The sequence below is a fragment of the Punica granatum genome, chromosome 8, assembly GCF_007655135.1.
Source record: "Punica granatum isolate Tunisia-2019 chromosome 8, ASM765513v2, whole genome shotgun sequence".
NCBI lineage: Eukaryota > Viridiplantae > Streptophyta > Magnoliopsida > Myrtales > Lythraceae > Punica > Punica granatum.
Genome location: NC_045134.1, coordinates 9,577,860 through 9,595,350, shown reverse-complemented (window position 1 = coordinate 9,595,350; position 17,491 = coordinate 9,577,860). Strand labels below are relative to the sequence as shown.

Sequence of the window (17,491 nt, the reverse complement as noted above, 5' to 3'; positions counted from 1 at the left end):
ATGAGAAAATCAAAATTAAAAAATAAATGATGAAAATATAATATCTTGAAATGTGTTCAATTATACAAGAGTTTTGTTTTATAATTTATAGATAGATAGATAGATAGATAGATAGATAGATAGATAGGTAGGTAGATATACAAGAATAAAAAATTCCAAAATAAAAATTTTAGAATTTTCTTTGTATTACGTAAACAAATATTATGAACTAATGCACGCAATGGAATATAGTAGAAAGCTTAGATGTGTTATATCATAGGATCTAGCAATAATTTATTTATATTCAAGTCTACCTTCACACACTATCTTCATTTCATAGCAATGCTAATTGGGTCGACTTCCATTCATCTTGTCCAAGGGAAGTATAAATCGGGGTTGTCCCAATGCTCCGCGAAACCTGCAACACCGTCTGGCCTGACCTTCCACAGGCATATTTTTTCGCACCTGCCGATGAGATCCCTATTCTCGTTGTACATCTCGAAGGAGAGCCCTTTTCCCTCCCGTTCCACAGCGCAATGAAACAGTGTCGTCCCCCATCCACTGGGGCTGAACTTGAAGCTGTACAAGCTCCCCTGCACGACAATGTGGCCCCCGAGGTCATCATCTCTTGATTCACAGTGGATAACAAAGCTCGAGCTATCGGGATAGTCAGGGACTATTTTTATGGTTACTTATGCCGCATCAACAAGGATGCGAGGATGATGGAGTGAGGATATTTTTGAAATATTCTCATATTGATGAAGTATTTGGGCTCAGTCCCACTCCTTACATATGATAACATGCATTTCTTCTTAAAGTAAGTGACTCATATCAGCCTTGTTTCCTTTCTAAATGGTTACAATCTCAGAGAAATAAGGAATATATAAATAAATTTTACGTACATACAAAGATCAGGTTTAGTTGTAACCGAAAAAATGACCATGTTTAGTATATATCCCAAATTTTAATTGGGATTTTTTTAGGTTTGGGATTTGATAAGGATATTAGGATAGGATACTTTTTATTTCATATTTAGTTGACAATATATTAAAGGGTGAGCAAAATATCCTCATTTAATCTTCAAGATTTATATAAATCTGTGAACTAATCTCCTGATTTTTCACTCTTCCAACCAATCTCTTTTTCCTATTTTACTTCACCAATTATGTTCTAAGTTCTCTCTCTTTTAATTATACTCCAGGATCTCATTAATATGATATCTTACAAGAAAATATACAGTAATTAGTTTGTATCTTTGTCAACTTTTCTGTTTTCTTTTTTTTTCTATTCTCATTCTATATTTTTCAATACTTTTCTATTTTTGCCCTTCTATTATTTATTCCGCGACGTATGAGATAGATTCTTGTGGGTGCAATATAAATGACACATCACCAATTTTTATTTTATGCACAAAAAAAACCTAAGCAATATAGAGTTGAAATGAAATCAATAAAAAAATTTAACTAGCTATTAAAATACAATTCATGTTGATTTAGAGATTACAGATTCAATACTTAGTGAAATTACCTATTCCCATGTATTAGTTATTTAGGATTTCTCTTTCATTGTATTAGATCTTATGCCTCGTTTATAACCCAAAATAACTCAAGATTTCTTAGAAATAAAATTTAAAAAAATAAGAGAAGCCAAAAACATTGAAAAAGTAAAATACGAAATAAATAAAATCAAAGAACAAAGAATAAGAACTGGAATCCAAGGGGAAGGCGAAGTGGTAAAGTTGGATTCCTCCATTTCACTGCTACATTTATTTTGTGCTCAGCTCCCAATTAGTGTGTATATATATATATATATATATATATATACACTTCGGTTTCCTTCTAATTTGGTTTGGTCTTATCTTTCAATGAAGCCAATAGCTAATAAGACCATTTCATATAAGATTTTCACTAATAGAAGAGTGTTGGAGTGAAATCTGGTTTTTGTTAGCCTAAATAATTCCACAAGTTGGTTTCAATTTAATTTTCCTTTAACTTGAAAAATTGATTTTACCCTGCTACTTGTGTTCGTCTTCTTCTTTCTTTGTCCTTTGACTTTTCTTTTTTTGTTGACTTTTTATATTTTAATTTTACAATCAAGTCAAAGGGGGGATGAAAAGAAATGTGGTGAGTTAACCCATAGGAAGCCAACTCTAAATGGAGAATAGCTGATGTGTTACGCCATATGATCTCGTCGCACCTGCTGATGAGATCCCTCTTCTCGCTGTAAATCTCGAACGAGACCCCTTTGCCCTGCCAGTCCACTGCGCAGGGGAACAGCATCGTCCCCCATATGTTGGGGCTGAACCTGAAGCCGTGGAAGCTCCCCCGTGCAATAATGTGGCCCACAAGGTCATCGTCCCTCGATTTGCAATGACCGAAACTCTAGCTGCCAGGATAGCCATGGACTATTGTGACAGTAACCTCTGCTGCATCGGCCACGATGCGGAGGGTTCCCTCATTCCTCATCATCAACAAGCATACGAGGATGATCGAGGAAGCATATTTCTCAAACATGCTCATAATGATTGACTGCTTGGGCTCAGTCTGACTCTTTAATTTGTTGGAGATAAAGTCAAGTCCTTGAAGGTCGGGAAGTAACTTGCAACTTTTGAAAGGTCGGAGGCAAAGCTTTCCTACGTTCAACTGTTTTTAACTCTAAATGTTTGATAAAGAAGATGATGGATATTTTATTTTGTAATTCGCTCTTAGCTAGAAAGCATGGGGTGTAGTATTGGAGTCTAACGATATAAGATTCATACGAAGAAAATTCATACATATTCTCACAAAAACACTTAAGGCACTCGATTTTGTGATGCACTTTGAACGAACATAGATTATTATATGCATATATATTGTTTGTATAATTTGTTGTCCGTATCTTATCTGCTTTTTTTGGTATAGATAAATTCTTTACATAAAAGTATGAATTTTGTTATACTTATCAGCCATTTTAAATCATGTTTCAGTAGATTTAGAAAATAATAGTTTTTAGGAATCAGTAATTATTTTTTAATAATTCTCTTTCAACACTTCTATTTCAACAATAGCACTCCCAAACCAACCCTTAGAAAGGTTGCCCCGCCAGCAACCACCCAGCCTAAGAAAGGATGCATTCTAGTCTCTTTTTTATATTTTACATTTAAAAAATGTTTTGATTTTGTGAATTTCACGTAGACATTTAAATACAGCTGGAAAAAGATTAGATGTTGTTAGTGTCTACGTCATCAACAATTGGTGCCTAGTTATGATTCAGGCCAAATTTATAGGAGCAAACGTTATAAGAAATGAGAAATTTAAAGTGAAATTTATTGGGCGCGATTGACAAAAAAGGTAAATTTTTAGAACCTCGCTATTACGTAAATAAATATTATACACTAATGCACGCAATGGAATATCACAGAAAGCTTAGATGTGTTATATCGTACGATCTAGCAATAATTTATTTATACTCATCTCGGGGTACAGTCTCCAACACGCATACTATCTTCATTATTCCTATAGTAATGATAATTTGGTCTTCCATTCATCATAACAAAGAAGAAGAAGATGATGAACAGGAATCCAACGAGAGGCGAAGTAGTAAGGTTGGATTCCTCCATTTCGCTACTGCTTCAATTTTATCCTCTGCTCCCAATATATATATATATATATATATATATACTTTGGCTTCCTCTCCTAGTTTGGTACTTGAGTCTTCTCCTTCGATGAAGCCAACAGCTAATAGGAGAGCGGGCACTGGTCGGTAAAAGGAGAGTGTTGAAGTGAAATTTGGGTTTTATTAGTGAAAATAATTCTACAGGTGGGTTTAAATTTGATTTGAAATTTTGATTTTTCTCATTCTTCATCCATTGATTTTTTCTTTTCTTTGTTAACTTTTTATATTAAAATTTTAACATAAAGTTAAGAGGAGGGATGAAATGAAGGGTCGTAAATTAACCCATAGGAACCCAACTCGGCACATGGAGAATAGCTAATTTATTTATATAAATCTCGAAGTAAAAGTTTCCTTACACACATGCTATCTTTATTTCATTAAAATGATAATTGGGTCTTCCATTTATCTCGTCCAAGGGAAGAACAAATCGGAACTCTCCTTGTGATTCTCTGGGAACCCCACAACGCCGTCCGGCCTGACCTTCCACAAGCAGAGTTTGTCGCACCTGCTGATGAGGTCCCTCTTCTCGTCGTAAATCGCGAACGAGACGCCTCTGCCCTGCCAGTCCAATGCGCAGTGGAACAGCGTCGTACCCCATACGTTGGGGCTGAAGTCGAAGCTGTAAAAGCTCCCTTGCGCGATAGTGTGGCCCCCAAGGTCATCGTCCGCTGATTCGCAGTGGATACCGAAGCTCGAGCTGCCGGGATAGTCAGGCTCTATTCTGACGGTGACCGAATCGGCCTTGACGCAGACAGTTCCTTGGTTCCACAGCAGAAACAAGGAGACGAGGATGAATGAGGAAGCATATTTCTCAAACATGGTCATATTGATTGACTGTTTGGGCTCAGTCCCACTCTTTGTTGGAGATAAATTTCAAGTCCTGGCCATCTGCTTATATATACACACAGGGCTTGCATCTTTCCTTTTAAAGAACGGAATAATCTATTAAATGGAGTTATAAATGGTAAATATCTCCATATATTATATTAACTTAATTACCCCATTTCAATTTAAATAGAGTTATAAATGGTAAATATATGCATATATTAGACTCTCACTCTATTAAATAGAATTACAAATGGTAATATATTCATATATTATATTAAGTTAATTACCCAATTATATTTAAGTACGGGGCTTGCATCTTTCTCCTTGAAGAGCGGAATAATCTATTAAATGGAGTTATAAATGGTAAATATCTCCATATATTATATTAACTTAATTACCCCATTTCAATTTAAATAGAGTTATAAATGGTAAATCCATCCATATAAATTGACCATGCCATTGAAATACATTTGACAAACAAATTAAATGGACAAGTTGTTACTATATTATTAATAATTATCATAGTAATTAAAATTGACACGACATTTATAACATATCAGAGCATTAACTTTTCTATTCCACGAATCCAAGGATTGTTTCAGTAACATATCAAAACAGCTGCCATCTACTGTCAGATGCAAAAGCCAACCGCAAAAAATTTCAAGGGGCTTGATATTCGGCTAGCACCCAGTCGACTAGCCCATACTCAAAAATACTTGGATAGTCGTCCTCAAGTTCAGCCCATTCTCGGCCCTGAACAGGCCATCGATCTTCCTCGTTGTTGGTAGGCCGATGGCCGAATCAAGATTCAAGGCTCAGATTTCTTGGCCCTTCCATATATTTTAAACTTTCAGGTAGGAGTGACAATTCGTATCGTGTCGTATCGTGTTTATACGTATCGTGTCTAAACGAGTTTGTGTCTAAACGAGTTCGTGTCATCGAAGTCATAACCCGTACACGACACGATTATTAAACAGGTCAGATTTTGGAAACCCGTACACGACACGTTTATATCCGTGTCAACCCGTTTAAATCCGTTTATCGAAACGTGTCATAATAGGTACACGTATACACGATACAATTATAACCAGTATTTGGACATGTTAATACGACTTGTTTATCTGATCAACCCGGTTACCTGGACACTTAACACGACCTATTTATCCGATTAACTCGTTTACCCAAACACGTTAACACGACATGTTTATACGTTAACACAAAGATTGAGATGGAGGGGAGGGGGATGTAGACGGGGAAGAGGCGGGAGTCGCATTCGAGGGAGGCAGCAATGGAGAGGATGAGATCGAGTCGTGAGGCATATTGGCAGGAGCGGGAGTCGGCGAAGTGGTGGGCTTCGAAGGGGAGAGGTTGGGAGTAGAGTCGACAGCGAGCTTGGGAGTAGGGAAGGGCGAGATATGAGGCGGATCTGCGGACAATGCGAGGTGCACGAAGAGGAGAGCAATGAGAGCGAAGAAGCATAACTTCGTCATTGATGGATGATAAGAAAGGAATCAAATTGCAGATAAGATCTGAGGGAGGGTAGTAAAGGAGTAGAAGCAGAAGTGAATGTGCAGTTATATAGTATTGGATTGGGTAAAAGAAAAGAAAGGAAATTAAGTTAAAGACTTAGGAAGTTAGGGTTATATAAGGATATTTTGGTAAATTCAAATATATAAACGGATTAACGGATTACACGATTATAGTAACACGATTAAACATGTCTAAATAAATAGGTTTAATCTTGTATAATCAGGTTACACTGGTTCAATCCGGTAAGACACGCTTATTAATCGTGTTTAAACGGATTGAACCCGTTTAAACCGATTATCAAAAATATTCAACCCAAATCCGTTTAACTCCGTATCGTATCTTTGTCATGTTATCGTGTCGTGTGAAACATTACCAATCCTATTTCCAAGAATCTTATAACAGCATCTACTCAAAAGGCCTATCGCTGGTGAAGGAAAATGGGGTCATCTACGCTTATGTAGTATGATACAAAGTATGGACCAGAATCGACTTAGAGGCCAAAAAGGAATCTCAAAGATCGAGCAAGACGGGAAGAGACCGAATCTGATATTAAGTAACAACAGAGTGTTCTAAGAAAGAGAACATACATAGGTATATTTGTTTTTACAATCAAAATCACTTTAATTTTAATTTTAACTTTAATTCAACACACTACATAATAAAAATACATATTTTTCAAGTTAAAAATTTTAACTTTAACTTTAACTCAACACACTACACAACAAAAACACACATTTCACGAATCAAATTTATAATCCCAACTCATTCGTCATTTTCCACAACCAAAATCAAAATTACTTTAACTCTGAATCCAAACACACCGATATAACACTCCCTCTCGCATGTCATATTCTGAATGAGGCAGCTGCTACTTCTGATGCTGATGCATAGAAGCAGACACTTCACTGATTAAATATCGAGTAGCGTTGCGACCCCTAGAAACATATCAGAGCATTCTGTTATAATGCAACATAGTCGACCAAGAGTCGCTCACCCTTCCCGAACCTTTCTTGGACGGCCACTCTTTTCTTTCCTAGGAAATGTCAGATGGAACACCTCATGATTTTACAAAAACAAACTAGAAACAAAACAGACAATACAATCGGCCTATTAAGGATGGAGAAGGGCTGCCCTTTCAGCGAGCCTGCAGAACCCGACATCAGTACTCTCCCAAAGCCCAGATCGGGAAAATGTTTCTGTAGGCCGCATAAGTGATCATGCAGTTCCTGTTGAATACTCCCATTATTTCCTGATTCAACGGAAACTCAATTAACACTGTCACAGGAAACTTCCTTTGAAAATATGAAATACATAATCCGACTAACTGTGCACTCGGCATAATCAAACACAAGCAAATAGGGAAAAAGGGATAGGTTTTAGATTTTCAAGTGAAAAATATGTTTTTGGCATAATCTATAAAAACCACATTGTCACTATGTAGAACAATCTAAAACAAACCCACACATCTTTAGTTGAGTTAGCATCGTACAAAAACAAGCTCTTTCATCCGTTTAGGCTAGGAGATTGTTTGCGTAATAATCCTGGTTCATAATTGGATTAATCACGTAAACTTGGCGCCAATACACAATTTGTCTGTAGTCATCTGTTTTCATCTGCTTTTGTTCGTTTTTTGCTTGTTTTTATCTGTTTTTGTCCATTTTGCGTTTGTTTTATCGCGATTCGAGCCCTAGCCCATAGGATACGATGCACATCGGGTCCAACGCCCCTCACCGTCGATCACGAGTCCAACGCCCATTCATACCGAGTGTGAGCAATCCGAGTGCGGAATCGGGTCTTACCTCAACTTATTGCTTCGCTCCTAGTAGTGTCTATGCGGAAGACGACTTGGATCGGGTAGGTAAGGCGTGGCCCGACATAACCCGGGAGCTCAACCGATCCCATGACTATCACGAGAGTCAAACGACTCTTCTGTTATCTGTCGATTCGGTTGGACCTGACCGTCGACTCTCTGGGCCCGCGTTGCCTTAATTTTGGTTTCGGTCATTCAAAATCATGCGGTGAGCAAGAGTGGAATATTTGGCCTAATGCAAACTGACCGGGTCCATTTACTGTATCGCGTCTGTATTTTGTATTTATTTGAGAGCACATTGTGAGAACAACTTCTGTATTTTCATTCAGTCGTTGTAAAGACCTCGATTGGTGAGTAGACAGTCTGAGTGTTTCATCGAAGTTACGATGTCAAAACAAGTGAGGAGTGTACAACCTAATTCACGCGGTAAAAGAAATAAAACAGCAAACCCTAGACAATCAGAGTACCGAAAGGGCCTATATCTTGCACGTAATAGAATCCTTAAATATGGAATTTTCGATTTCGCAAGACGAATGCCTTAGCAACTAGGTGTACCCCGTACCCCTAGGCCAGAGTAACTTGCTGGCCTTCGATCTTCGGATCGTAAAATGGCAAGTGGCGATTCCTTCTCACGCGTGTCCGTCACGCATCCCCACGGGAAGGTGGATACTCCCAGGCCGTGTGATAGCGCACGCATGCGAGCCCCGACGAGATGAAATTCGGGTCCGCACAATATATATATGGGTTAATTGCACATATGGTTTAAAAAGTTTCATAAAGGTTACAGGTTAGTCCAAAAAATTTATTTGGTGACTTGTTGGTATATTAAGTTTCAAAATCATTTCGATGCATTGCAATCCGTCATCTCATGTTTGACGTCATTAGTTCAAAGCTGACTTGGCTTATTACGTGTCAGTGTTTATCTAATGTGTCAGAGTTATACTCTGTTTAACTCTACTCCAAACTTTTTAAAATTGCAAAAAGACCCAATTTTTTTCAAAAGTTTTAAATTTTGCCCCACCCCTCTCTTTCATCTACACGTTCACCGTTCATCATCTTCTCTTCCCCCTGTTCATCGTCCCAAGCTCTCCTTTGACTCAGGCACAATCCACCCCGAGCCCATCCTCTCTTTCGACTCAGCGAGATTCGTCCTGACCCCTCCTCCCCTCTCTCTCTCTCTGTCTCTTTCTCGATCAAATTGAGCCCCCGCTTGGCTCTCTTGCATTCCATTTCTCACTATACTCTGCTCTAACATTCTTTGATATGGCTAGCACCGAACCGAAGCATGAGCATGGGGAAGAAGAGGATGCCGCCGCCGACGAGGACATCAGTGGTCAAGTCGCACCCATTGTCAAGCTCGAGGAAGTCGCTATCACACTAGCGATGAAGACGAACTTCGACCCCATTCTCGATCTTTAGATCTCCTCCCTTACTCCGTTACCAACCCTAAAACCCTAGGATCTGGAAACCCTCGATTTGCTTCACAATCGCGATTGCAAGATGGCCATCCTCAATCTTCAGATTATCAATCAGTGAGATGAAGAGAGAGAGAAAGTCGAGAATGAAAAGAGAGAGAAGGTGGGGTACATTCTGAAAAATTTTAAAACTTTGGGTCGTTTTGCAATTTTAAAAAGTTTGGAGTAGAGTTAAACATAGTATAATTTTGACACATTAGATAAACACCGACAAGTAATAAGTCACGTCAGCGTCGAACTAACGACGTCAAACACGAGATGATGGAATGCATTACATTGAAACGATTTTGAAACTCAATGTACCAATAAGTTATCAAAAAAACTTTTTGGACCAATCTGTAATCTTTATGAAACTTCTTGAATCACTAGTGCAATTAACCCATATATATATATATATATATATATATACATACCAGAAAAATGCTTGCGGCAATGCCGAGGGTCCAAGAAAATTATTTAACGAATAATATGAATGGAGACTTTTGCTCCATTTTGCTGAATAATGAGAATTTTGATATAATTCTAGAAATTTATTACAATACGAAATAATGGGATAAAGTCATCAATTTTAAGCAAATATTGATGGATTGAATTTTGATTAAAGATATGATCTACAGCGATAGAGGCCTAATAGATGTGGCTGGTATATATATAAGAAGCTTATTATTAAAATTTTAATATAGATTAAAATTTGTGTTATTACCATTTTGAATACATTCATATTGTATTTAAAACTCAATCTGTAAGAAATTAAAAAAAAAACAATTATTTCCCTGTTTTTCACTTATTATTGCTCTTGTTCTCCTTATTTGTCTCTTCCCTCACTATCTCAATCAAACTTTTGTTTCTTCATTAGATTATTTTATAACATTCTTTCTGATTTGTTTCTTACAAAAGGAAATGCACTTGACTATACTTCTTGACTACGAAAATTCCCAGTCCCTCGCGTTATATATTGCTCGAATCAATTTTTTAAATTTTATAAAAGTTATAATTATATTAGCTGTGCTATATTACAGGACATGTTTTAAAATATAAAATAAAGAGGTAGAAAATTTTAAATAAATAAAATAAACCTGAGAAAGGGAAAGAGGAGAAAAAATGAAACTATGTGTTTATATTTATTTTAATCTTACAATATAGTGGTATTAGTACGATCTCACAATTCTTAATTTAGCCTCAAATTGTATACAATTTATATTATGTATATAGTTTTATATATTTGATTTGTTACTTTGAAAATTATAGTACTTTACGAAATGTTCTTGCTAGACACCTACTTTATCATATAAAGTACCCAATACATCCCTTGAAATCAAATTTTTAGTTTGGTGCTATTAGTTTGAAATATATAGATATTTGAGTTTATCAATAAATTTAACATAATTAATGCATTTTATATATTATCTATATTTTTTAGAATTGATTAATTGAGATTTTATAAATTTATTAGTTATTTAAATTATGTATATAGATAAGGATTTAATTATAATAATTTTTTACTAAAAAGAAAAAAAGAAGAAAGAATTAAGAAAAAAATATTTTAACACTATAATAATACATTTTTCGTCGTCATTCTTCATTAATTTTATATAAGCAAAAGTTGCATATAGTATCATTATGCGGTTACAAATATGCATGTAAATATAAAAATGATAAAACGAAAATAGAGACTTAGCTTCCTCTCCTTGCATAGATAGCTAAAATATGCTAATTTCAAAATTCTTTTAAGGATGTGAGAAGAAATCAAAATAAGGGATAAAAATGAAAATAATCAAGATTTTCAAGAGAAACCTTAAAAATGAGAAAAGAAAAGGGTTAAAATGAGGGGAAAAAATAAAATGAAAAGAAGAAAAGGGGGAAATGGCTTTTCGGGTAACGGGGCAGTTGGCTTCCTCCACTTGCAATGGACATGCACTATTCAATGAGAAAATCAAAATTTAAAAAAAAATGATGAAAATATAATAGCTTGAAATGTGTTCAATTATACAAGAGTTTTGTTTTATAATTTATAGATAGATAGATAGGATACACAAGAATAAAAAATTCCAAAATAAAAATTTTAGAATTTTCCTTGTATTACGTAAATAAATATTATGAACTAATGCACGCAATGGAATATAGTAGAAAGCTTAGATGTGTTATATCATAGGATCTAGCAATAATTTATTTATATTCAAGTATACCTTCACACACTATCTTCATTTCATAGCAATGCTAATTGGGTCGACTTCCATTCATCTTGTCCAAGGGAAGTATAAGTCGGGGTTGTCCCAATGCTCCGCGAATCCTGCAACGCCGTCTGGCCTGACCTTCCACAGGCATATTTTTTCGCACCTGCTGATGAGATCCCTATTCTCGTTGTACATCTCGAAGGAGAGCCCTTTTCCCTCCCGTTCCACAGCGCAATGGAACAGTGTCATCCCCCATGCATTGGGGCTGAACTTGAAGCTGTACAAGCTCCCCTGCACGACAATGTGGCCCCCGAGATCATCATCTCCTGATTCACAGTGGATAACAAAGCTCGAGCTACCGGGATAGTCAGGGACTATTTTTACGGTTACCTCTGCCGCATCGGCCACCACGCAGATGGTTCCCTTTTTCCACATCATCAACAAGGATACGAGGATGACGGAGTAAGGATATTTTTCAAATATTCTCATATTGATGAAGTATTTGGGCTCAGTCCCACTCTTTACATATCATAACCTGCATTTCTTCTTAAAGTAAGTGACTCATATCAGACTTGTTTCCTTTCTAAATGATTACAATCTCAGAGAAATAAGGAATATATAAATAAATTTTACGTACATACGATGACCAGGTTTAATTGTAACCGAAAAAATGACCATGTTTAGTATATATCCGAATTTTAATTGGGATTTTTTTAGCTTTGGGATTTCATATTTCATATTTAGTTGACAATATATTTTATTTTTATCATTCACAAAGGAGGCCCAATACTTAGTATGACAATATATTCCATTTTCTACTTGAAAGTTTAGGCATACAATTACTGACTAGTATGAGCAAAATATCCTCATGCATATTGCCGCAAAATCTCAATATGATTAGCATATCAATTTGAATTTAATATTATTTATAGCTTTTGGCCAAACTTTACAAAATGCATTTACTCTATGTGATACAAGTTGGGGTTACATATTAAAAATATTTTTTATCATGATTCCTCCAAATAATTCATGCAAATTTAATTTTGAAGTGATAGATGACTTTAGAATCTATACTTCAACTAAAATTTGTAAATAAAAAATATTAATATATAATTAGACTTTGATGTTCCAAATCTCCATTCTAAGTTTATCTATAAAAACTTAGTATGAAAAATCATGTTCATATTATATTAAACAAATAATTCTCCAAGCGCATAAAATTAATTATAACATATTCATTTATACTTTGGACCATGATTTACATAAATTTACTTTATTTGAAACCCAAAAATATAATCACATTCAAAAATATTAAGGAATGTAATTATACTTTTGAATGCAAAATTTTCAATGAAATTTCACAAAAAGTTGCCCCGTGTGTGAATATTAATATATAATTAGATTTTGATGTTTCAAATCTAGTTTAAACTAAAAATTTCGTCATGTTACATGAAATGAATAATTCTTCAAGCCATAAAAATAATTATAGCATATTTATTTATACTTGGGACCATGATTTACATAAATTTACTTTATTTTAAAATCCAAAAAGTATAATTACATTCGAAAACATATAGGAGCATAATTTTACTTTTGAATGCAAAATATTCAATGAAATTTCATAGGGTTAATGACCAAAAAAAGCATGAACTTTGACCCCTTTTCAATTTTGGCACAAACTTTATTTTTTGAAAAAAAAAGCATGAACTTTGATTTTCTTGTCAAGTTAAACATCTGCGTCATTTTTCATCAATTTTGTTGACATGGCGGAAACTGGTGACTACATGGCAAACGGTGTCATGCCATGCTAGCAAAAAGAATAAAACATTTGAAGGAAAAAAAAAACAGAGAGAGAGAAAAATGCTTTGATATGAGAAAGGGTCAGGGCCCCGGCTAGACACCGTAGCCCTAATTGGGGTCGTCGGTAACCTTGCAGGGCGTCAGCTACCCGAATCAAGGGGTGGTGACTAGAATTGAAGCCCTACCCGCCGAAATATAGAAAATCCCAATGGGTAGTGGTCGGGATCGAGGCCCCACCCGTCGAAATTGGAAGAACTCCCAATTTGAAGATTCTTCCGATTCCGCCCGTCCACCACTCCCTTAATTAGGTTCGTCGGTGCCCTTTGGGGTCACCAACAACTCCGATCGGGGGTTGATGGCTCACCCTTTCTTCGATCAATGCCTTTTTCACTTTTTTCCTATAATTTTTTAAAATTTTTCCTGAGATGGCACAACACTATTTATCGAGGGTGGTGGCTCACCCTTTCGCAGAAAATGGTACATATACCTAACGTGATAAGAAAATCAAAGTTCGTTTTTTTTTGCCCAAAAGTAAAGTTTGTGTCAAAATTAAAAAAACATAAAAGTTCATGTGTTTTTGAGTTATTAACCCAATCAATTTTTTGGGAGAGCGTTGCTTCTCCCCAAACGGAGTTTCTTCTCTTTCCACAGCATTTATTTAGTGTTTGGGATTGCTTTCGCTTGAGCGTTTCCTGCGGCAACTGTCTCCACCACCATTGAAAATAAAAGCAGAAGGCATGTTAGTTTTAGGATTTGCTTCTCCCACCGCAATTGGAATTCTCGGAAATTACCCAATTTTGGTCCCTTTCTTTTTTAAATTTTACCTTCATTCTCAACTCCTCTTCGTAATCCTAACCTTTTCTCCATTCATTATCAAATCGATCGAACACCGTCAAGCGCATTAATGCAAGCAATTTTTTTCCTAATTCCTTGACTGGTACGTCTTCTAACATCAATATTTCTTCAATCCATGTCGTACGAAGACTTCATTTTTTTATTTTTAATGTATCTTTTACGTAATTATTTATTGAAATCGTCTCTCTGTTTGATACGTAGTCATCATCAATAGGTCTTTAATGCATGCAACGGAAAAGACTATATGATGCTTTGATAAAGATATTGTTCTGTTTTTGTTCATTTAAATGTTTGATAAAGAAAATGATGGATATTTTATTCTGTAATTCACTGTTAGCTAGAAAGCATGGGGTGTAGTATTGGAGTCTAACAATATAAGATTCATACGAAGAAAATTCATACATATTCTCACAAAAACACTTAGGGCACTCAATTTTGTGATGCACTATGAACGAACGTAGATTATTATATGCATATATATTATTTGTGTGATTTGTTGTCCGTATATCATCTGCTTTTTTTCGTATAGATAAATTCTTAATATAAAAGTATCAAATTTTGTTGTACTTATCAGCCATTTTAAATCATGTTTCAGCAGAGTTAGAAAACAACATACTAAATATTTTAGCAGCTTTCAAGAATCAGCAATTATTTTGCCCCACTGCCAGCAACCATCCAGCCTAACAAGGGATGCATTCTAGTCTCTCTGTTTTTTTTTTTTACATTTAAAAAATGTTTTATTTTTTTGTGAATTCCACGTAGATATTTAAATACAGCTGGAAAAGGATTTGATGCTGTTAGTATCTACGTCATCAACAGTTGGTGCCCAGTTATGATTCAGGCCAAATTTATAGGAGCAAACGGTATAAGAAATGAGAAATCTAAAGTGAAATTTATAGGACGCGATTGACAAAAAAAGGTAAATTTTTAGATACTCGCTATTACGTAAATAAATATTATAAGCTAATGCACGCAATGGAATATCACAGAAAGCTTAGATGTGTTATATCGGACGATCTAGCAATAATTTATTTATATTCATCTCGGGGTAAAGTCTCGTACACGCATATTATCTTCGTTATTCATATAGTAATGATAATTTGGTCTTCCATTCATCAGAACAAAGAAGAAGAAGATGATGAACAGGAATCCAACGAGAGGCGAAGTAGTAAAGTTGGATTCCTCCATTTCACTGCTGCTTCAATTTTATCCTCTGCTCTCAATATATATATATATATATATATTGGTACTTGGGTCTTCTCCTTCGATGAAGCCAACAGCTAATAATCAGTAAAAGAGAGTGTTGAAGCGAAATTTGGGTTTTGTTAGTGAAAATAATTCTACGGGTGAGTTTTAAATTGATTTTCCTTTGATTTGAAAATTTGATTTTTCCCAGTTTTCATCCATTGATTTTTCCTATCCTTTGTTGACTTTTTATATTAAAATTTTAACATAAAGTTAAAAGGAGGGATGAAATGAAGTGTCGTAAATTAACCCATAGGAACCCAACTCGGCACACGGAGAATAGCTAATTTATTTATATAAATGTCGAGGTAAAAGTTTCCCTACACAACCAATAACCAACAAAAGTATTGATTGAGTGGTAAGTAACTCACCCCTATAAGGAAGAGAACACAAGTTCGAACCTCAGGAAGTGCACTTGTTAGAAGGGAGAATAACTTTTAATGCTCGATCTCCTGACTGGATTAGTCAGAACCCATTGGACTTCTAGATACTATGGTACACATCGAAAAAAAAAAGTTTCCCTACACACATACTATCTTTATTTCATTATGGTAAAATATGTAAATAATGGACAGATTAGATCAAAAGTTGGTAAGATTTAATGGCCGAAATTAATATTCTATCATGGTATAAAAGTTGGGGTTCCATTGTAAAATCTATGAGAAAACTATCCATTTGGTCTTGTAATATTGCTAACTTTTCTATTTTCATCCATCTTTTATTTTCTTTTCTATTTTCGTCTTGTATGTTACATTGCTTTTTTGATTTCGTTCTTCCTAACTTTTTCTTCAACTTTGCTCGGTGGGATCCCTGTGGGTGCAATATAAGTGACAAATCACCCATTTTTTTATTTCATCCAAAATTAAAAAAGCCAAAAAATTAGAAAAGAAGGACAAGAATAAAAAAGAATTGAAGAACTAAGAACATGAACAGCAACGCAATATTACAACTTCTTCCTCTTCCTCCCGTAACGATGCCAAAGTAACTAAGGAATCAAACTTTCGTACATTTGCCTTTCAGCTCTCCATTGTTTAGTCTTCTAGTCATGTGAAACGGAATCTCAATTTTTGACATTCTGAGATCTAGTGCAAAATGTTTGAAAATTTCATAAAACTCCAAAGAGAAAGGCCTGAATTGATAAAATGACGAGGAGAAGATATGACCATAGGAGTGAACAAGACGATGAAGACTGAGCAGGGGATGAGGATTCTAGTTTACAATCTAGCAAATTGCCTTGGAACTAATTCGTCTATGGGATGAATATGCTTCAAAAGCTAAAGAAATGGCATGAGGCATGATAAGACGGAGAGTGCAGAAGCAAAGTTTGGATTTTGCTTGATTAAATTAGGGTTTTATTAGTTTGGTGATTTTACAATTTAGTTGCAATTGGAAGTTCAATTAAATTGGATTTGGGTAGTTGATTTGCTTGGAGTCCATCACGAAGAGGAAGACGAGATGCCACCGCTGCTCTTGTTCAGCTTCTACTTTCTTTGTTCCTCATTTTTTTTTTTTACTTTTTCTTTTTATATCACCTTGATATTTTCTTAATGAAAACCAATTGCTCGATCTGGCTCAAGTGGAGCAAATGGAAAATAGTTGATGTGTCATTCATGGGGCACCCATGAGAAGCCAACTCACTAAAGTTGGAAAAGTTAACGAAAGGACCAAATCAGAAAAGCAATATAATGTATAGGACAAAAATAGAAAATAAAATAAAAGAGGACGAAAATTAGAAAAGTGAACAATCAATAGTTTTCCTTATATAATTTTGGGGGCAAAACACCCTTCCGCACATATTAATTTCACTGGGTCCAAGGGAAGTGAAGATCGAAATCGAGACCGTGGGCGTCCTCTCTTTGTCCGACGACACCGTCTTCCCTAACGGCCCACAGGCAGAGATTATTGCACCTATTGTTGTAATCCCTGTCCTCCGAGTAAATGACGAAGGCGACCCCTCTGCCCTGCCATTGCACCGAGCAAAGGTAAATTGTCTTCCCCGGCTGGCTGGGCGTTATGTCTATGCCGTAAGTGTTGGGAAGGGATGTACTCAACCAAACAATAACGCAGCGATTAATCTTCCTCCCCTTCTAGTGTAATCGAGATAGGAACTAATCAAATCAACCAACAAGCAGTAAAATAAA

At 35.6% G+C, this 17,491-nt stretch overlaps 3 protein-coding genes across 3 annotated transcripts; all 3 read right to left on the bottom strand.

Moving 5' to 3' along the window:
• Positions 1-344: 344 nt before the first annotated feature.
• On the bottom strand, positions 345-2,258 carry LOC116188706 (S-protein homolog 2-like). The gene is made up of 2 exons (XM_031518190.1): positions 2,176-2,258; positions 345-636 (listed from the first exon to the last, which is right to left on the bottom strand). The coding sequence occupies exons 1-2, from the start codon at positions 2,256-2,258 to the stop codon at positions 345-347; spliced, it is 375 nt and encodes a 124-aa protein (XP_031374050.1).
• A 1,777-nt stretch (positions 2,259-4,035) lies between these two features.
• LOC116188704 (self-incompatibility protein S1-like) lies at positions 4,036-4,452 on the bottom strand. Its single transcript, XM_031518189.1, has one exon. It carries the CDS (start codon positions 4,450-4,452, stop codon positions 4,036-4,038), a length of 417 nt encoding a protein of 138 aa, XP_031374049.1.
• A 7,061-nt stretch (positions 4,453-11,513) lies between these two features.
• On the bottom strand, positions 11,514-11,885 carry LOC116188703 (S-protein homolog 2-like). Its single transcript, XM_031518188.1, has one exon. The coding sequence runs from the start codon at positions 11,883-11,885 to the stop codon at positions 11,514-11,516; it is 372 nt and encodes a 123-aa protein (XP_031374048.1).
• Positions 11,886-17,491: the final 5,606 nt, after the last annotated feature.